Source organism: Mobula birostris, chromosome 21 (assembly GCF_030028105.1).
Source record: "Mobula birostris isolate sMobBir1 chromosome 21, sMobBir1.hap1, whole genome shotgun sequence".
NCBI classification, from domain to species: domain Eukaryota; kingdom Metazoa; phylum Chordata; class Chondrichthyes; order Myliobatiformes; family Myliobatidae; genus Mobula; species Mobula birostris.
Genome location: NC_092390.1, coordinates 16,193,862 through 16,216,129, shown reverse-complemented (window position 1 = coordinate 16,216,129; position 22,268 = coordinate 16,193,862). Strand labels below are relative to the sequence as shown.

The window sequence follows — 22,268 nt, the reverse complement described above, 5'->3', positions numbered from 1 at the left end:
AGCAGTTCCCACCTGGGACGTCTGCCACTCTCCAACTACACACTTCCCAGGAAATGACAATTACAGAGCAACAAGGTCCTCAGGGTCTTTTCAGTTCCCACAGCCAATGGTAGTGGGACTTCTCAATCCAACTTGGAGAGAATCGCGGCGGTCGAGCACATGGTCAAGCTGTTGAACATCCAAATCAGTCATTGTGAGAAATCAGCCAAGATATGACAAGGTACCAAAGGACTCAACAATGAATGAGCCAGACCAAAGGACTGAATCAGAACTTTACAACAAACTGATGAGATTGCTGAGAAGTGGGCAAGGGTAGTATAGTCTTAACCATCATCTTGTAGCACAAGAACCTGGACTGAGTAGATACAGAACAAACATTTAGTTTTGACGAAATAAATCATTCTTCCTCGAAGTTACAAATCAAGATCTTTACAATAAAAAGAAACTCATACTTGAGTGTAGTTGATACACACTCAGACCCAGTGTCTTCACAAGACTGAGAAGGCTGGTGATAAACAATAGCTTTGATGAAGTCTAGGGCTACACCCATGCAATTCCAAATACAAGAGGCAAGGTTTTGTTCAAAGCATGATTGGATGTAACGGAGCTTGAAATAATAGAAGGCAGAATTTTAACTAAATTCAAAACCTCCAAATAGCTCTTTGCTCTCAATTCAATAACCAGATCCATTAGCAAACCTGATTATAAGGTAACACAGAAGGTTTCAGATGGCAATAATGAAACGATGACACTCAGATCTGTCCAGAAATCTCTCAAAGGAGCTACAGGATCTCCGGTCCATTGGATTGGCAAATAGAGGGAAAGGAATTGTTGTTTTAGGTTGAAACCCTTCATCAGGACAGACAAGAAATGTTGTCATTTTCCCACCACAGACACTGCTCAAGCTGTGGAGTTCTCCAGCTATTATTTTCCCACTCCAGATTCGGAATAGTCCCGAATATCCACAAGACCATTAAGCTCTTATGATATAGGAGCACAGTCAGGTTATTCAGCACATCCATTCCACTCGGCCATTTCTTCTTGGTTATTTTTTCCATCCCATTCTCCCATCTTCTCCCCATAATCCTTAACCTCCTTACCAATCAAGAACCTACCTGGCTCTAAATATACCCACATCTTATCACATATGAAGCACCAGTAACGTTATACTGTTTACTTTTTTACTTGCTTTGTATATCCACCTTATTATTTGATCACTTGTGGAAATCTGACTTTGTGTAATGTGTTGGAGTTATATGCACTGAAGGAATATTGCTTTGTTTGGTGGTATACACGTGTATGGTTGAATGAAAATGAACTTGATTTCTTGTCCTCCAAGTATTCTAATATTTATTACCTGGATACTGCAATGGAGTTTAGATGTGTACACCTTTGTAGATATCAGGGTCACTACAATAGTGACCAGCAGCTTGGTTCAAAAGTTACATTAAGTTCAAGAGGTGACTGACTAGCCAATCTAATATCAAACTTACCAAGTAAACTCATTGTCAGAGGACAAATTGGTCACAGAATTCCAGGTTTCCCCAGATTCTTTTACCTGCAATCACTATTTTAGGCAGATTAACTAAACACTGGAGATATGGAAGCAGTGGGTTTCAATAGTACGGAGTCCAAAGTCCCATTGAAACAAGATGTTCAACTTTGCTTCTTCCCAAAATGGGAGTCAAGAACATAGAGAATGATGCACTTGTTTCTGATATTGCAGAATACAAGGGTAGGTGCAATGTTTAATTAGGTTGCTGGATATTCTGAACATAAAAGACCCCCAACTCAAACAGCAATGAATTTGTTGCCTTGACCAAGTTAGAACGTTGATCACAGAAAATTGCCCAATAACGGCCCTGGCTTCTGGGCCAAGATCATGCCAGATTTGATTCCGGCAAAGTCACTGCAAAACCATTAATCCATATAGTCTACTTTATTTAGAGATACAGACAGTAACAGGCCCTTCTGGCCCGACAATACCTTTGTGACCAATTAACCTACTCACCATGTGTCTGTGGAACGTGGGAGCACCTGGAGGGAACTCATACAGTCACGAGGAGAACATACAAAGTCCTTACAAACAGTGGCCGAATTAAACCTGGGTCACTGGTCTGTAATAACATTACACCAACTGTTATGCTAACATGTTGCCAGGCTTTTGGAGAAATCCAATTACCCCAGTTCCAGTCCCACCCCATTAACTTGCATTGCATTCTGTTTTGAAGATTTAACAGAACCCAGGTTACAATCCTCCTTGCAGTGTAGGAATGCTAAGAACAGGCCAATCTGACCTGATTTAGTGCAGGTAGGCTTTGAGGACTCCAAACACAACAACGTCTGCTGAAGAGAGATAGGCAAGAGGACTTTTGATAATGCGTAGTTTCTAGCGTATGAAGAGATTATAAATTGTGAATACTGTTATTGGTCAAAATTGCCGAAGGGTGCAGGCATTTATGAAGATACTTTCTTCCCATTAATGCATAAGCAGAGGGATTAAAATAATGATGGGAAATGTGGAAGAGCCGATGACGTGCCACAATGAATGGTCGAAAAATTGCTTCAAGAGCAACTGAATAACTGATGCAAAAATAGATTAAGATTCTGTGTACAGACAGCAATAACATGCTAATTACCATGCTGCGACAAATCGCTATAGTCACGTGCCAGGGGAACGTGGCTCGACTGTGCAGTTCCTGCATGGCTGGCTTCACAGAGCAAAGTAGCTCAATTAACGTTCAGTTATATCTTACTTTATATGAAAACAAAAGCTAGGATTTTAACGTTAGTCATAATCATCGAGCAGTTTGGCTTAATGTAATTATGCTCAATTCATTCTGTAATTGCAGCAGTGTAATGGACATAATAAATTGGAGTTACCTGCATTGAATTACAAACTGTGAATCACTGATGGAAAGGGCAGGCCTATCACAACTGTACTCAGTATCCACCAACTCATCCCCATGTTACATTCTGTACAAATAATGCTTTTTGGATTAGTTAAAGGAAGACAGCAGGGAAACAGGCCCTTCAGCCCAACTACAGCATCCTTGCTTTCAGCCCATAGCTCTCCAAGCCTTGTCCCCACTGTGTCCCTATCTAAAAGCCTCTTAAATTGTTGATATTGTACCCACTTTGACCACTTCCTCTGACAGATCATTCCAGGTGCCCACTTCCCTCTGAATAAAGTAGTTCCTTCTCAGGTCTCTTAAATCTCCCTTCTCATCTTGCTTTTGTGCCCTGTAGTTTTGGGCTCTCAAACCCTGGGAAGAGTTTATGATCGTCCAGCCTTATCCGCACCTTACAAGATTTTATAAACTTCCAAGAGGCAACGTCTCACCTCCCTATGATCCGGAGAATAAATATCCAGCATGATCAAGCTCTCCATATAATTCAAACCCTCTGATCCAGGTAGTGTCCTCTTAATTCTTATCACAGGAGATTCTGCAGATGATGGATATCCAGAACTATACAGATATACAGAAAGTCAGGTAGCATGTATGGAGAGAAATGGTCGAGACTCTTCATCCTCTGAAATCTTTTCTGCATCCTCTCCTGATTGACAATGTCTTTCCAAAACTGTACACAATACTTCAAGTGGTCTTACCAACAACTTACTTAATGTCCCTAGTTTTAAAACTGATTTTAATTACATTATTATGAAACAACACTCACCTCATCTTTTGGAAAGTATGGCCTGATCGCATAGACTTTTGAGGTTGGCATGGGGGGTGGAGGCTGGTAGAAGAGATCATTTGCCCCATCAATGGGCAATAAACGCTGCGAAGAATAAACAGCTTAGTCAGTACAGTTCTGCATCAGAATTTGGACATCAGTATCTGCTCCACATAACATACCTTCCAATCTCAAACTCATTTGCTACTGAAGACACCTTGTAAGGCACCCATCTGTGTAATAAGCAGATGACATCAATTGTATGTCTTACATGCTAAATACCAACTAGTATCTACCGCAGCAAATAAGTGAAGATGTGGAAATCACTGCACTTATGATGGAATTTGTGGATTACAAGCTTTTTTAAAAAAGTCAAATAATCTCTTTTGAAGGGTGGGAGCAAGGAACTTTTTTTTTGGGGAGGTTTGGTCTGGAGAGGGTTAACTGGCTGTCGAAGCCGTGCATCCAGAGCTTCTTCGCAAGCGCGGTTTCGCAGGCTGCGCGTAAAAGCACCTGTAGGGGAGAAAAGAAAAACAGCGCGGTGAAGCTCCATGAACCTTCAGGGAAAACCAAGATTCAGCAACAGTCAGAAACACCTTTATCCATCAACTCACCTATCAGCCCATTGGGCACCAATGGCAAGGCAAGTTAAATTGTACTTCTATTGAAGTCAAAGCCTGGTCATTTATTCCCCACCCTCCACCCCACCTACATTTTAAGAGGCTGAATGTTCATCATGACTTGGTCACCTTTGTTCATGGAACTTCGAGATTTGAGCACGCTGCGCCAGTGCTGAGTAACTGTTGCGCAACCTGCAAAGGAACGTTTCTGTCAACCACGTGAACTAAAATTTGCAGTGCACGCATGCGCAGTGGGATTCCAACATCTCCTTCTAACTGAAAAGAAAGCAAATTAGTGCCAGTACCAAATGTACCAAATTCTATTCAGAAAACCAGCTAGCCATCAACAGACCAATCCTTGCTTTTTATACAGTGTTTCTCTTTCAAAATGAAGAAAAAACAAAATCAGTCATTGGGAATTCGTTGAATACCTGAAACTCTCCTGCTAGACCACCTCTAAAGGCCCAGGGTTCTTGGTCGCCACTCAAGAACTGTGCTGAAGATTGACTACGACACCCTGTTGATCAGATCCAAGCGGAGAATGTTACGTGGGGGCTTCCTGTGGTCTTACTTTTCCGCAAAAGCAATACACCACCTTCTCAACAGAAAGAAAAAGTGCGCAGCAAGAAATGCCCTGTCTGACCTAGACTACCTCTTACAAGATTTAGGGCTGTAATGATTCACTCTTTTTGCCCATATTTTGTAAAATAGTAAAATGAAACAGCCATCTATTAACCAAACAAGTGCCACCCACAACTTGAGAATTTTCTACTGTGGCTCTTTACAAATGCTTTATTTAAAAACGTGCATGGAATAATCCCAAGTTTTTCCATTGTCTTTGGGTAGCTTGAATAACACTCAAATATTGGTATTCCACAAGTCCCATTGCAGCCCTAAGCAATACCTTAAATGAAGTCACATTTTGGTGCTCCTCTTGTCAGATGACATTTGGTACTAGAATTTGTTTGTTTAAACAGAAAAAAACTTGACCTATGCTGGTTATAGACCAAATATAAGGTAAACCTTAATTCATATGTTAAAGTGCTGGAAGTACTCCAATGGAGAGAAAAAACAGAGGCAATGCTTCATTCCCAGAAAGGCTGCCAGGAATCTTGAACATTTTCAACATTGTTTTTCCTGAATTCCAACATCTGCAGTATTGTGTCTTTCAATAGGCCAAGCATTACTGTGAACCAACTAATCAGCAGAATCATTGAAAGCTTAACCATAAAGACCTATGGCAGCTCTCAGTTCTCGCACAAAATCCAACGATAAAAACCTCCACATGGAAAAATAGTCATAATGGTCAGTGTAGGGCTGCATTCTGTAGACAAATTGAGATGGCTTCACAAGCTCACCCTTGATCTTCCGAGGGCTGGAAAAGTCAGGTCCTGCACATGAAGTCTGTCATTCCCACCTGTCCAACTTGCTCCTTCCATGATTTCGTCTTCAGTAGGTTTGACCAAAAGTTTTCCAAGGAGGTGATCATTCAAAGCAAGCTCCAGAATGTTGTCAGCCAGGGCAGGTCTCTTGGTTCCAGGTTTATCCAAGCTAAATTTGGCTTAAATACACATCAGGTATCCAAGATGGACACACTAAAGATCTCAGTTTTTTCCATTTTGTGGTCTGGATCAGTTAGAATCTGTTGAAGGACTGGACGTCAACCCTGCTCACCTTTATCAGAAGCATCATCAAGGTTCACATTCACATAGGGCCTTTCACAATCATGGGCCACTCCAAAGCACTTTACAGTCCAAGGTGAACAAGTGCTGTCACTGTACTGTGACCACTGTAATTCCTCACCAAAAGCAAACAGGAAGGGAAACACAGAACCGTATAGCCTGCAGAATCTAGCATAGCATATACATGTGACAGATCTCTTAAGAACCTAAAGATCCAGAACTACTTGCAACTAAGTAGTTCAATCTAGCTGTGTAAACATCCTCTACAGTCCTACAATTAAAGTCTGACCACAGTAATGCACTGGGATTGGAAAAAGTGGAAGTGAACAGAGGAGCAGAACAAGAGCAACACTGCAGTGTTATCTGATGTGAATTGGTTGCAGCTCAGCTTCCCCTATAGCCAAGTAGATTATTTCTTTAGCTTCTGGTCAAGCACCTTTGCAGAATGACTGAAAACCACTGCAGTGCTGGGTGACTACATACAAAGCTTCAATCACAGAGCAACAGAGGAAACCAGATAAAAGGCACTTTGGAATCTGGACAGTTAACTATATGTCAGACATACCAGCCAAGTCAGACAAAGTGGCTTTGTTCCGTACACATCAATAAACAGGCACAGGACAATGTGGTCTGAGCTGAGGTCATGATAAAATGCAGAACCTAGAAACTTCTGGTGGGCTTAGCAAATACTCTCTCCATTCTAGATTCTAAGCAGACACTGAGCATTTAACATTTAGTAAGAGCATTTAACATTTAGTAAGAGGTGAGGAAAAGACACATTCACCAAAAACAATTTAGAAAGTTAGAGAAGACGACATTTTAAGAGGAAAACAGGAGGTCTTTGTTTACCAACAGCAGTGTCTAATTGCTACATCTAATTTTATATATTCTTCCTCTGATATCATTCAATACTGGGCAACTCTCATCAGTGGCAGCAGGCTGCATCTCCACTGTAAACACTATAGGCAACTCAGGTTTCTAACAGACATCAAAGACTTCACCCCTCCACAAATAAGCTTCATGGAATGTCTTTAACCAAACCCATGCTTCAATGCTATAGAATTTACAGTTGACAAAGGCTCCAAGCTTACTTGGGCAAATAACAGTTCTTATTGTTACTGACATTGCTGATAGGACAGGTAGTTTGGGAGCTACAAGGAGCACTCTTTCAACAGATGATTGAATGATTCCGATTGAATAGGCTGATCAAGGAGCCATCTGAAAATCTGAACTATAAAGTCAGCAGTAAAAGTTAAAAGCAGTTCAATATCTAGGTGCTATGTAGACCTATAGAATGTTTATTTTCCCTTACGGCTTTCCTAACTGAAGAAATTGAAGCCTGCGTTGATTCTTGCACAAAGAAACCAACTCTACATCATTTTCAGGAACAAGGCAAGAGACAGATACACTGAAGCCCTCATTAGGACAATTTTCCCAGCAACATTTTTAACTGTGAGCGATATGGAAAATTCAATTCACTTTGGCTTTCCTCTATCTCACCATTCCAAATGTGATCACCAGTATGCACTCCATACCATTACAGTCATCTGACAGGTTCAGCACTGCAGCACAAGAGGGAAAGCTTCAGTTTCTGGGTCTTACTCGTTTTATTGGATCAATTCAAAACGAGTCCAAAACCTGGCTAGGAATAAGGAAGCCTTCCTCTCAATCCACTAGTGAGATACAGTCCTGAGCAGTACCCATGTTACATGCTATTCCGGAAGGATAATGCAATATTTAGTAAACCGAAACATACCATATGGTAGGGAAACACTTTACTTAACCTTCAATTTTTTTTTTAGGGTGGGGGAATGGAAAGTTTTTACAATTAATTTTATGCTGCGACTTCCATATGCAAAGTGAGCCAGCTTAAAAACTGAACCCATTTCTAAAAATTAACTGCAGCTTCAGAAATCATTGATCATGCGTTATTACAGACCGCAAAACAAATTATTTCAAAGAGCTTGTAACGGGTACTTGGGGACAGTAGCACAACTAGCTTTGATTTTAAAGATAATCTGGACTGTTCTATAAAAAATGTTAAAGCATGTCTTATAATACTGGCTGCACAAATGTGACTTCAAGACCTTTCCTCAAATTATTTTGTTTAAACCCTCATTGCCTATCACTAAGCTAAATGAATGATCGCGCCACGCTTCGTACATCTGGCGTTGTCGATCCCACAGCTGTAGTAACTTGTGCTGAGGATTCTTCCATCTGTACACAGTGAGGGAAGAAGACAAGACAATAGAAGAGGCCGTTAGTAACCCTTCACATCACAGCATCACACTCAGGTTATGACAGACTGCAAACCACATCACTAAACACTAGGACCATCTCTGAATTCTACACTTAAACAATGGGCTGCCTTGCACAACTTGGGCTCCCCATATTCAATGGCCTAATGCTGAATGCTTCAACAGAAACACTTACGCTTGTGTCACCTATCACTAATTTCCCAAAGCTATATGCCAGAAGAACAGGCTGAGGCAGTTACAATAACACCTTAAAGGGCATCTTGGCAGGTGAATGGAATGAATAGAAAAGGCAGAATAGAATAGAGGGCTGTGAGTCAGCTCGGATAGTCTCCTTGAGCAGTATGGATATGTGGACCGAAAGGTGTTTCTCTATTGCACATTGTAATTGTTTAACCCAACTGCTACAAACCTAAGCTCAACAAGGATTCTTTTGCACCCTATCTCTTTTCAGAATGGTTAAATTCATCTGAACTGTTTACCAGAAAAATCTGCCATTTCATATCCTAAAATGTTTTAAAATTATCTCCCCTGATCCAGCTCTTTCTGTTATTGCATTGCTAACTACATTAAACTCACTAAAGCACTTACAGAAGACAGGATCTTTCTCACCCACTTCCCCAGTATACAATGGCAGCCAATTTTTCAGAATCTGCATCCAATGCTTTGCCCTTGAACCGGGGACCCCATTTCTAAAGGATTCCTAACCCTGGGGGCTTGAAAAGCTAGTCCATGAACTGAATCCAAGCCGTGATCACGGTGCCCGTTGAGCTGCCTGCTGCATCGTTTTTAAAGACTGCATCCACGCCATATTCCCTGCCATCTGCGTAGAACCTGTGAATAAAATCTGGTTACATGCTGTAACCCAGACTATGCTGGTGCCTGAGGCAGTCTGCACTTCCCTCATCTCAATATGTCTGTAATGAAAGTAGCCATTACAGTTGCTTCATCCCATGACTGGAATTATTCTTCTTTAGAAACAAAGGAGATTGCAAGTCTCCCGTTTTGAAGCAGCTCCCCAACCTGTTCTTATTTTTCGAACTGGTGGCAATTTTGAAGTACAGACTGCAGCAGCAAACACCAGAATAGCCTTGCGCGTTTTATAAAGCTCGCATGCGCTGCGCCTGGAGTTGCGCTCCAAGCTGTCGGATTGCTGCATCTGTTGGCCTGCCACTGTTCTGTTGAAAACAGTAATGTTACAAAACACACAGCAAGCAGCTCCCAACAGCAGTGCGTGATCTCGGCATATTTCAGCTCTGTCATGGCCGGTTCTTTGAGTGTTTTTATTCTCCTGGGTGGCATTCCCCAATTTTGGATACACTTAGCTAGTTCTAGTGACGTAATGTAGTTCACAGTCAGTCCCAGAAAAGAGACAATACAAAAATAAAATGCAATGAGTTGTCATTTAAAAACAAGTCTACCAGTAGATTTAAATTGTTACATGTAACAATTACATCAGCCTCTGAAAAATGAAGTCACCAGAATAAAGTTGTTTACAAGTGGTTATTATTCATTCAAATTGAACACATTAATCTTAGTGTTGGTTTCAAATGCTAGTTCAGAAACAAGGCATCAAGTCACTAAAGCCTTGTACTGTACAGGTGAATGAGGAGAAAGTCAAGATCAAAGTTGGATAATTAAAAACTTAACTTGACTGGATAAAGGCAGCGAATAGCATATTTAAATAGCAAGAACAGTTCAAGAACTGCCACCTCCAGATAAATTTGCCATATTATTGAACTTTTGTTTGTTTTCAAGGGCTGACACAACTGTAGGATCTCAAACCATGAGCATACGGGATGAAAACGAGACTGTGATGTTACCTACCTAACCACTGGACAAAGGATTTCACCATAGACACAACACCCTTTATATCCCAGACATAGGGGTACAGATCATAAAGAATGGATCTGTTTTCACAGTTGGCAAGACGTGTAAACATCTGCATTACGTTGCAGCACATTTCTTCAAACTTGGTGGCTCTGATATGCCATTTCTCAATCTGCAATAGAAAATTCAGAACTATTCATATCTGAATACATGCTTTAGTGGATGAAAAATGTAACATCAATTCTACGTCTGCATATTCACCGGGAAAAATCAACCTTCATTCTTTTAAAGAATTTGATACTTTCAGATATTAACAACCACAATATTGCCAGGAATAAGATCTTGTGAGCTGCTGCCTGCACCATACAACTGTAAATCAGCTTGCCCCCATCTAATGATCCACCAAGCTGCACCCAAAATTGTTTACGGGAAGAGATCCTCAATTGAGTAAAATAATGCCAAAGCAGCCAAGGAAAGCAAAATCGAAGCTGCACTCAACTCAAAGAGCCAAGTTGGCAACTGCTCATTACTATTAAGTTGTGGTCAAAAAATTGACTGGTCCTGCCTGAGAGATTTCTGGTAGCATTTCAACTAACCACAGGTCAGAATACATGTGTAAACAAGGAACAGTGCGGCAATCCATATGCCTGGAATGAAAATGCATGCCAAAAATCAGAACCAAAAACCTAAGCTTATGAATACTTTATTTCAGCTAATGGTTCAAGGTGATAATATAGCAAAGGCATGGCCATCAATGTTGCGAGGAAGACTTTGCATTAACAAACTTCTCATATCCCCAGAGGAAGAAATCTGATATTTTTGTAGTAACTGATTAGATCACTGCAGAGTAGTGAACAACCCTTCTTCAGCTCTACAGTGAGGACCTCAAAACACTACGAGGAAAAAAAGCCTGCTGAACAGACTGTCACACGATTTGATCCTATTCACTGAAATACAAAGACATTCAGATACCCTTAAAATATGAGAAGGGCTCCTGCCTCTCAACAATCACTGTAATGGGGTCCCCAACTCACTCAGTATATTTAAGGTGAAGGTTAATAGATTCTTGATTAGTAAGAGTGTCAAAGGTTGCAGAGGGAAGGCAGGAGAACAAGATTCAGGGGGATAATGAATCAACAATGGAATGGAGCAGACTCAGTGAACTAAATGATATAACTCTGCACCTGTGTCTTATGAAAAGCTTTTCCTTGACTTTTAATTACTTTAAGCCCCAACACCCCTGCCATAATTTACCCCTCAGTAAACAAGTTCTTTCTATTTATTCCATCCAGGCCACTCTTAAATTTATCTTATTTTCCTCTCAAAGTCCACGGCTTCAGTGAAAACAATTCCTGCCCATCATATCTTTCTGCTCTGGCTAAAAGTCATCTTCAAGACAATAACTTTATAAATCTTAGTCTGCCTTTCCTCCTGTGCAATCATACCTTTCAAATTATGTAATATAATATTGAGATTAGTTTTGAGTTACAAAACCAAATTACTCTTCCGGCACTGGCAGAAAATGCATTCCTAAATTCAAGGCGAGGCACTTCTGGAGGTCTTAAGGTAGGACACGAACAATGCACAGTAGTGCTTTAGCATCAAGGAACAGAGGGGCCTTAGGGTCCAAGACCAGAGATCTGTAGAACAAGCTGAGAAAATAACATTGATGTATGGGATGTTGAACATGCTTAGCCAAGACACTGAACAAGAGCATGAAGATCACAGCACCACTTTATAAAGTACTTGTTAGGCCACGACCTGTGATGTGTGCAGTCCTGATTGCCATAATACAAGCAAGGAGTGATTGCTGTGGAGAAAGTAGAGAGGATTTATTGGATGGAATGTTCCAGTAATGAGGCTGGATAGGCCATCATTTTCAAGTAGAGGATACAGGATCACCTGCTACAAGTATTGAAATCATGTGCAAGGATAGTGGATTACAAAATGAATAACTCCCCGGGGCCTGACAGATGTATCACCTGTAAGGAACATTTCTGGGGCTCTGACAGACTTTTGGAACATCTACAGCCACAGGTGCCATACCAGAGATTTGAGGGTAGTTATCAAGGGTGGTACAAGAAAGACAGGAAACTACAGACAAAAAAGGCTTGCATCGCTAGGAGGGAAATTGTTGTAAGGATTTCTAGGATGAGATTGATGATCACTTGAAAGGCAAAGCCAGATTAAGGGGAGCCAGCATAGTTTTATGGATGCAAACTTGACAGGTTTTTTTTTGATGTTACTACAAAAATTGATGCTGGCAGCTGGTAGATGTATATGTGGACTTTAGCAAGGCTTGTTACAAGGTCCTGAATGATAAGCTAGCCCAGAAAACTCAGGCACACCAGGTCCAAGATGCCCTCGTAAGCTAGATCCAAAGTTGGCTTGGTGATAGAAGCAAAATATGGAGATTTTGACTGGAAGTCTGACCAGCAGAGTGTTTGGGAAGAAGGCAAAATAGTGGTGATAACCTGTTAAAAAGCACAAGATTCTGCAGATGGTGGAAATCATGAACACAATTGAAAATGCTGCAGGAACTCAGCAGGTAAAACAGCATCTATGGAGAGAAATAATGAATCCTTTTGGACTGAGGCCCTTCATCAGACCTGGGACAGAAGCCAAAAGAGGGAAGGAGCATAAGCTGACAGGTGGGGGGTGGGGGAGGAGAGCGAAGGAGAATGAAGCACCTGATGGCACGAACATAGATTTGCCCAACTTGGAACATAAAACCTACCAGCAGAATTAGGAAATTTGGTCTAAGTCCGCTCACCATTTCCATCATGGCTGATTTACTTTCCCTCTAAACCTCATTCTCTGCCTTCTCCTCCCAAGGTCTGACACCCTAAGAACCTAAAGACCTCTGTTAAATATAACCAATGGCTTGGCCTACACAACCATCTGCAGCAAAGAATTCCAGATTCACCATCCTCTGGCTAAAGAAATTTTTCCTCATCCGTTCAAAATGAATGATCCTCAATTCTGAGGCTATGGCCCCTGGTCCTAGACTCTCCCACTCTGGGAAGCATCCTCTCCACATCCACTTTATCCAGACATTTGAAAATACAATAGATTGTACGGAGATCACTCCTTCATTTTTCTAAACTTCAGGGAGTATAGGCTCACAGCTATCAAACACTCATCTTAATCCCTTCATTCCTGGGATCATTCTCATGAACCTCTGGATTCACGAATGCCAGCACATCCTTTCTTAGTTGAGAGACCCAAAGCAGCTCACAGTATTCCAAGTGCGGCCTGACAAATGCCTTATAAAGTTAGCAATGCAACCTTGCCTTTATATTCTCATCCTTTCTTCTGCAAGCCTCCCTTAAAGAATGGAGTGACATTTGCAATTTTCCAGTCCTCAAGAACCATGCTAGAATCTAGTGATCCTCGAAAGGTCATTATTAATGTCTTCACGATCAATTCAGCTATTTCTTTCAGAACTATGGTGCATAGTCCATCTGGTCCGGGTGACTTCTGGCACTTTCTAGCCCCTCCCCCCCACCAATCCATCCTTCTCTTTTCCATTCCCCATCTGGTCACTCATCTCGTCTCACCTGCCCAAGACCTCTCTCTGGTGCCCTCTTCCTTCCCTTTCTCCCGTGGTCCACTCCTATCAGATTTCTTCTTTAGCCCTTTACCTCTTCATGTCTCCCTTCCTAAAGATTGTTGGAGACTATATGGAAGCTGCCATAAACGAGAGATGCCATTAATATCAGTGTTTAAAATGCATTTGGAAAGATGCGTGAATAGAGAAAGAGGGAGACAAACCAAATGGAGGAACACAGGGATCAGCACTGAAAACTTTTGCTAAGCGTAGATTTTTCAATAGTCAAGGTAAATTTCTCAAAATACATAAATTGCCATCATATACTACCCAAAAATTAATTTTCTTGCAGATCTTTTGAACCAAAGAGCCTGTTTCATGCTGTATGACTGACACGTTGACTGGTGTCTGCACATGCCCCATCTCCTTGCACATTAAGTTGGGGCACATTTTTTTTTTCCTCCCCCCCACCCCAGAAGATTTAATAAGTCAATTCAAAAGCTATACTCATTACCCAACCCTTCTCTACAGCTGTCCAGAGCATTGAGGGGATAGATAAAATGGCTCTTATATTTTACCTTCTCGGCATCTTTTCCTTTACAGTTCACACTGACAACACTACTGTTCGCCCGAAGCCACTGGAATTCCCTCAGCATTTGAACAGCTTTGGGTCCATGCTCGTAAGGCAGATAGAACATCTCAGCCAAGAGGTTCAAATCTTCCAAAGTCACAGCTTCAGCAGTGTAGAGTGGCTTTTCATTGGGACCTGGGATATACTGCTCTTTGTTTGTCTGTTCATCAGTCTGCATTGGTGCTATGTCACTTCCTGAGTCTTCCTGCATAAAGATCTCAGGAGACTTCGATTCAGCAATACTGTCTTTGTCCATCTCCATAGGTTTGAGATCCTCAGACATTTTGGCCTTAACAATGTCCGTGAGGATCTGATTAACATTTTTGGTTTCTTGCTCATCTGGCTTCTCTACTGCCATCTCCATTGGCTCTTCATCAGACTGCTGTTTCTTCTCCTCCTCTTCCTTGGCCAGTAAGGCTGGCTCACCACTCAGTGGACTCCCCTGACTCATGATGGGCTGCTGGTAGACTGTGGTGACAGTTGTAGAGGAGTTAAGACAAGGTCTGTCAATCCCTCCCACATCAATTGTGTTTGTCTTTGCACCACTGTGAGGGATGGTTCGGCCTGAAAACAAACACACCTTCTTTAAACCAGAGAACAACTCAAAATTCATGAACTGCTCACAGGAAAAATGGAGACTTAGCATCTATATTTTTTAGTGTTAGACCAAATTAATGGAAGTTACTGTATCATAGCACAGCAGCAGGACAACTGAATCTAGTTGTGACTTTACTCACCAAGCATCCACTCCAAATATTAAAGGTGTCATCAAGCAGAATTTACCAATGACCTAACGGATAGGCTTCAGATGGTTAAAGTACCACTCAAGATATCACAGCCACATTTAACAGCGAGAGAGCCCACCAAAAACAATAGTAAGGATGAGATTGTTAGAGAGTGCACAGGAGATGCACCAGGTATCGTTTAGATTGGAGACTCTGGATGGTTACATTGGGCTTGTATTTCCCTCGAGTAAAGGAGCCCTAAAGTCACCTCTCATCTTCCTTTGCTCGAAACAGAAATGCCCTAGCACACTCAACCTTTCCAGACAAGACATTTTATGATCCAGTTACCATCCTGGTAAATCTCTGCTCCCTCTCCAAAGATTCCACATCCCTCCTATAAATGAGGCAACCAGAAATGAACACAAAATTCCAAGTGTGGTCAATCAGGTTTTTATTAGGTATCAGGTTTCAGCTCTTGAATTCAATCATCCATCTGCCAAAGACGAATGCACCATATGCCTTCTTGACCACCTCAGCAACTTTGATGGACCTCAAGACCTCTGTTACTCCGCATGACTAAGTATCCTGACAGTAACCATGCACTGTCTTCACATTCAATCTTCCAAAGTGAATCACTTCAGACTGAACAACTTCTGCCACCTCTCAGCCCAGCTCTGCATCCGATGTTCTGTTGTAACCTGCAACCTTTTACACTACCCACAGCACCAACCTTCATATCATCTACAGTCTTACTAACCTACTCTTCCACTTCCTCATCCAAGTCAGCCAAACAAAGAGCAAGGGCCCAAAAACATTTCCTGCAGAACACCACCTGTCACCAAACGCCAGGCAGAATATGCTCCATCTTCTATCTGCTGTAGGCTAGCAAATTTCAAATGTACACTGCAAGTGTCCACAGATCCCTTGCCTCATGATGATCTACAACTGCATTTAAGAATGGTGCAAGCAGAAACTCTCACACAGATAAGCTATGGGTTGCCTACAAGGAAATGGACCAAGAGATGAAAAGTGGGATTAACCTTTGGCTAGCAAAGATTGATCTGATGTTTTATCTTGTGACTATATCCACATTTGTTCTCAACGCTCATTAACCTTTAAATCATGTATGCAATAACCATGTCACAAAAACAAAAAAATATTTGTGCCAGAATCACTTGGCAAGCATTATAGATGTACAATGCAAAAGATAAGAGCAGACAATATCAGAACTTCGGAAGTATAAACATCAGCGGATTGCCGGTAAGAAAGGCTACTGGGGAAAATTCAAACGCTTACAGTTATACTGATGTGGCACTCCAAATTCCTGCATCCATTCTGATATGGCCATCTTCAAAGCCACTTGAGGACTGTACAGGACATCTGTCTCTATCTCCTCATCACTGCCTTCATTTTCAAGTTTGATCTGAATGGATACAGTGCTCTCTTCCGTGTCAGCTGAAGGAAACAAAATTAACTACTGCATCACCCAAAACAATATCAATATTATGAACTAATATCCCAGATAAATGCATTAACAAAGAATTAAAAGTTTCAATAAAGCACGATCCCAGCTTCACACATGGATATGAAGAAAGACCACAGCAAGGTCAGCAACAGTTGTACTTGGCCGACACAGGAGTTTTGCCTGGTGCAACACATCTTCAAAACCTATGGCCCAGATAGGATAGGTCAGCAACAGACAAAGGAACCCACAGTTGATCTGAAGCTGTCTTTAGTCCAAATCATCGTACCTGAAGTGGTGGTGGTAAACAAATGAAGTTCTTTCTGAGCAGCTTTTCTGGGGCCACAACTGACTCAACAAATTTCATTGCACTGTTGCAGTGACCCACTTCTGTTGGAAATGGATTCACAAGTTACAACACTTCACATGTAGTCAAAGTTTCATACCGTCTACTTACTCATTACAACGTCCTTCCTCACACCATTCATGTTGGATTTGTACCACGTAGCTAGTGTGTGAATCGCAACAAAGTTCCCTTCAAATTCACAGTTAGGGTTTGTCAATACTCCTTTCAGCCGCGGAATGAGCTCAGTTGACCTCCCCTTGTATGGACCAAGGAAGAGGCGCTTCTGATCGTAATCATTGGCGTGCAGGTTATCCCAGATGAGAGGAGACCTTTTCAAGATTTTGGTGACTTCCTCGATGGATTCCACAGAGATATCTTTTGACACTACTTTTGGACCTAGAGATCATTAAAAAAAAATTAGCTTCTCACACTTTTCATTCTATTAATCATTTGTATTTAAGAAACACTTAACTATTTCAATGTCTCAAATGATTTTGTAGTGAATAAAACATTAAGAATTCAATTCAATCTTAACTGGCATCCAAAGTAGGAGGGGAACCAAAATTGGCTTCATTTATTTTCTGTTTAGGAAGAACAGAAGCCAAGATTTCACCCTGTATCCTGGCTTAGTAACTAAAAATCAAGTCCTAAGCTTCTAAGAATGCTTACAGAACACATGCTGGCCAGCCGAAACTGTCACAGGATTAGAACAGCAATACACATAGTGAACAGCCTTATAAAACAAGTAGCATACAGGTAACTCAGATGCTGCCCAAAACTGACAGAAAGCTGCCCCATATTAGGGGAAATGAAAAGGTTAGATTCATTGGCATCCCTTCTGAACATTACATTGTTAAATAAGCATACAATACAGACAGGGACATATCAACACAGAGCTATTTGAACATACAGTACTTCTAAAGAGACTAGTAACATAAGCAAATATAACAGTTACCTGGCAAGAGAAATTAATCAAAAATACACAAGCACAATACTGAAGTACACAGCTCACCTGTCCACAATACATCAATGCCAGGAAGAAGTTTTTCTCCAACAGTCCTGAGGTATGGAGATTGAGCAACATTGGGGTAGCAAAAAGTTCCACAGTATTCTGAATAGGATTTTTAAAAATTAGGAATCAGTACCATTTCTAACGCTATGTATACATGATTAAGTGGTTAACAGGCAGCAAAACTAAACATGTTTCTAGTTATTAAAATAGAAAGTGCAGAAATTATTTACTAGGACATTGTCTAGACTTGGGAGCCCCGAGTTCCAAGGAGAGGTTGTTTAAACTATACTCCCTTGAATATATGATACTGAAGGGTGACCTGATGCAACTAATTTACCATCAGGAGCATAGAGTTCTTTACCCAGGAAACAGACACTGAAAGTGAAAGGGCATAAATTTAAGAGGGGAAGCTTCTTCACACAAAGGGTGGTGTGTATTTGGAATGAGCAACCAGAAATAATGGCTGAAATGGGCACATTAGCAACATTTTAAAGCCATCCAGATAAGTGCATTGATGGGAGAGGTTTAAGGACTATGGGCAGATGGGAGTAGCACATTAGGCAACAGTTGGCATGGACAAGTCGGGCCAAAAGGCCCATTTTCATTCTGTGTAATTGACTATAAACAGAACGCCAGATGCCATCCAGATGTACCTTGGAACATTTAAGCTACAGTCTCATCTGAGGTCACAGTATACTGCAGTAAACTTCCTTTTTCCAGCAAGTTTCCTTGTAACTTCAGTTACACAAGCTGTAGAAGTATATAGCAACTCAGACATCAGCCCTAGAATCCTTTTTGTCACCAAGTCTATGAAGCAACTTCACTGCACTTCTGACTTGTATAGAAACAGCTCAAATTTGATCGTGAAACAAAACACAGGAAAGCAAATTTTCATCACAAGGCATTTATACACAACTCAAATTTTATGAGAAGTCATTAATACAAAAAAAGACTTTTAGAACATGTTATTCTTAAAAATAAAGATTAGCTTCATTTATCATGTGTATCGAAACAGTGAAATGTGTCATTGGCATCAATGACCAACACGGTCTGTGAATGTGCTGGGGGCAGCCCACAAATATTGCCATGCTTCCAGCACCAACATAACATGCGGATTTTTCTCACCCTAACTCGTACATATTTGGAATGTGGAAGGAAAGCAGAGCACCCAGAGGAAACGTATGCAGTCCAGTGGAGAACAGACAAACTACTCACAGACAGCGGAGGAAATTGTAACGCATTAAGTTCAAAGATTTACACTGGCAATTGTACAGCTGGAACATCAGCTGGATTTGTGGCTCAAAGTTTGGAAATAGCAGACATACCTCAATGGAGGAAGTCCCTGCAGCATGGCAAACCTAAGGACTCAGTTCTGAACCATCAACATTTCTGATTTTGGACTGAAGTCAAACATCTATCATGCAAGAGGGAAACCAGCATAACAGACTCACTGGCAGCAGAGCCCACAGCCAGGCTGCACTGATACATCGACTATAAAGGCATACTCACCAGTTGGACAGAACAGAAAGTGCTCTGGCTCTCCCAAATACTGATAGATCTCATTAGTAACAGAAAGTTGCGCATGTGCAAATGAACTGAAGACCTCTTTATCTGCTGGACACATATTGTGGTCAATGTCATCAAATAACAGTGCAAAGGACTTGCACCCAAACTGTGACACCTGAAAAACAGGAAGGCAAGTCAGGACTGCAAGCAAAACTACTTTCAGCCCTAGCCACTTTCCTTAACTAGAAAGGCAAGATAGAATTACTTAACACAAGAAAATCTGCAGATCCTGGAAATCCAAGCAACACACAAACTGCCAGAGGAACTCTGGCCATTGAGCATCTGTGGAGAAGAGTAAACAGTCGACATTACAGGCTGAGATAGGAGTGGGAAGTGGAATTGAAATTGGTGGCCACCAGGAGATCCCACTTTGCAGTTCTTTATTTATAGCAGGGATGCTTACCTCAGTGAACCGGTCACCCAATCTACATTCATCCTATTCTGTCATGTCATTCCATGGCGCCCTCTACTGTCATGATTGGGCCACACTCAGGTTGGAGGAGCAACACCTTACAGTGCCTATAAAAATCATTCACCCTCCTTGGACGTTTTCATGGTTTACAACATTGAGTCACAGTAGATTTAACTATTTTGACACTGATCAACAGAAGAAAACTTGTCAAAGTGAAAACAGATCTGTACAGTTCTCTAAATTTATTAGAAATATAAAACAAAGTGATTGATTTCACAAGTATTTACCTCCCCCCCCTTAATATGAGGCACCAAATCATCACTCATGCAGCCAATTGGTTTGAGAAGTCACATAATTAGTTAAGTGGAGATCACTGTGTGCAGTCATGGCATTACAACAGATTGCAGTAAAAATACACCTGCATCTGGTAGGTCCAACTGCTGATGAGTCAGTATCCTGGCAAAAAAATACACCATGAAGACAAAAGAACACCCCAAGCAACTCTGCAAAAAGGTTATTGAAAGCAATACAGGAGATGGATCCCGGTTGGAGTTTGCCAGAAGGCATGTGGAAGACTCTGAATTCAGCTGGAAGAAGGCTCTATGGTCTGATGAATCCAAAATTAGGCTTTTTGGCCATCAAACCAAACACTATGCCTACCATACGCCAAACACCCACATCAAAACCACACCATCCCTACTGTGAAGCATGGCACGCTGTGGGGATGCTTCACTGCAGTAGGCCCTGGAAGGCTTATGAAGGTAGAGGGTAAATTGAATACAGCTAAATATAGGGAAATCCTGGAGGAAAATATGACGCAATCTACAGGAGAATTGCAACGTGGGAGACAAGACAATACCCCCAAGCATAAAGCCAAAGCTACACAAGAATGGCTTAAAAACAAATTTATTATCCTGGAGTGGCCAAGTCAGAGTCCAGACCTCAAAGCAATTGAAAATTTGTGCTGGACTTGAAAAGGGCTGTTCACCCACAATCACCTTGCAATCTGACAGAGCTTGAACAGTTTTGTAAAGAACGGGGAGAAATTTCCGTGCCCAAATGTCCAAAGCTGATAGAGACCTATCCACACAGTCTCAAAGCTGTAACTGCTGCCAAAGATGCATCTTCTAAATACTGACTTGATGGGGGCAAATACTTAAGCAATTAATTATTTTGTGTTATATTTGTAGTTAATTTAGGTCACTTTGTAGAGATCTATTTCCATTTTGACATGAGTCTTTCTGTTGATCTGTGCCAAAATAGCCAAATTAAAACTACTGTAATTGAAAGTAGTTAAATAAAACATGAAAAATTCAGGGGGTGGAAGGAGAGAGGCAGTAGAATACTTTTTATAGGTACTGTATATTCCATTTGGGTATCCTCCAACCTGATGACATGAATACCGATGTCTTGAACTACCAGTGATTGGCCCCTTCCCCTACACTATTTCCATTTCCCCCTCCCAGCTCCCTACCTGCCCATCACCATCTGCTGGTGCTCCTAGTCCTTTCCATGGTCTTGTCTTCTATTAGATTCCCTCTTCTCCAGCCCTTTATCTCTTTCAATCAAAGGCTATCTTAGATTGGGCGTTGTGTAATAACTCCCCAGGGTACATAATATGATTGAATTTATACTGCAACTTGAGGGAGAAGCACAAGTCACACATATCGGTATCACTATGGAATAAAGAGAATTACAGAGGCATGAGAGAGGAGCTTGCCTAGGTGGATTGGAGGAGGATACTGCTGGGGGTGACAGCAGAGGCAGCTGAAGTTTCTGGGAATACTTCACAAGGTGCAGGATAGATATGTCCCACAGAAGTAGTTGTTCTCAAATGCCAGGGGTAGGCAACCAACATTGACAAGGGAGGCTAAGGACTGCACAAGAGCCAAGGAAAGGGTATATGATGTAACAAACCTGAGTGGAAATTTGTATTATTAGGAAGCTTTTAAAATCCAACAAAAGGTAACTGAAAAAAAGCTACAAGGGAAAAGACAAAATGCAAGGGCAAACTAGCCAATAATATAAAGCAGGATTTTTCTTTAATATGAAGAGTAAAAGGGAGAACAGTGTTGATGTTGGACCACTAAAATGATGATGTGGTAATAATGGGAGACAAGGAAATGGCAGATCAACTTAAGGGGTACTTTGCATCTGTCTTCACTGTGGAAGACACTAACAGTGAGCCAGAGGTCCACGATCGTCAGGGAGCAGGAGTGAATGCCATAGTGCTCGGCAAACTCAAAGATCCTAAGTTGGATAAGTCACCTGGACCAGATGGACTACATCCCAGAGTCCTGAGAGGTAGCTGAAGAGGTAACGGATGCATTGGTTATGATCTTTCAACAATCATTTGATTCTGGCATGATCCCAGAGGACTGGAAAATTGTAAATATAACTCCACTGCTTGGGAGTGTCAGAGTCTATTAAGGATGATGTTTCAGGGTACTTGGAGACTAATGATAAAGTAAGTCAGAGTCAGCATGCCTTCTGTAAAAG

General features: G+C 41.4%; 1 protein-coding gene across 4 annotated transcripts in view; it reads right to left on the bottom strand.

Moving 5' to 3' along the window:
• Positions 1 to 22,268, bottom strand: part of oga (O-GlcNAcase) — a 50,729-nt gene that overhangs the window by 15,291 nt on the left and 13,170 nt on the right. For 2 of the 4 annotated variants that reach the window (XM_072239041.1, XM_072239043.1), the window contains exons 5-13: positions 19,301 to 19,472; positions 17,792 to 17,890; positions 16,891 to 17,175; positions 16,268 to 16,426; positions 14,194 to 14,810; positions 10,063 to 10,237; positions 8,144 to 8,197; positions 4,730 to 4,815; positions 3,679 to 3,783 (exon numbers count right to left, since the gene is read on the bottom strand). In XM_072239041.1, coding sequence (XP_072095142.1) covers positions 3,679 to 3,783; positions 4,730 to 4,815; positions 8,144 to 8,197; positions 10,063 to 10,237; positions 14,194 to 14,810; positions 16,268 to 16,426; positions 16,891 to 17,175; positions 17,792 to 17,890; positions 19,301 to 19,472 — 1,752 coding nt within the window. Of the gene's footprint in view, positions 1 to 3,343; positions 3,471 to 3,678; positions 3,784 to 4,729; positions 4,816 to 8,143; positions 8,198 to 10,062; positions 10,238 to 14,193; positions 14,811 to 16,267; positions 16,427 to 16,890; positions 17,176 to 17,791; positions 17,891 to 19,300; positions 19,473 to 22,268 lie in introns of those variants that run through there. The other 2 variants (XM_072239045.1, XM_072239042.1) reach the window with 2 other exon arrangements.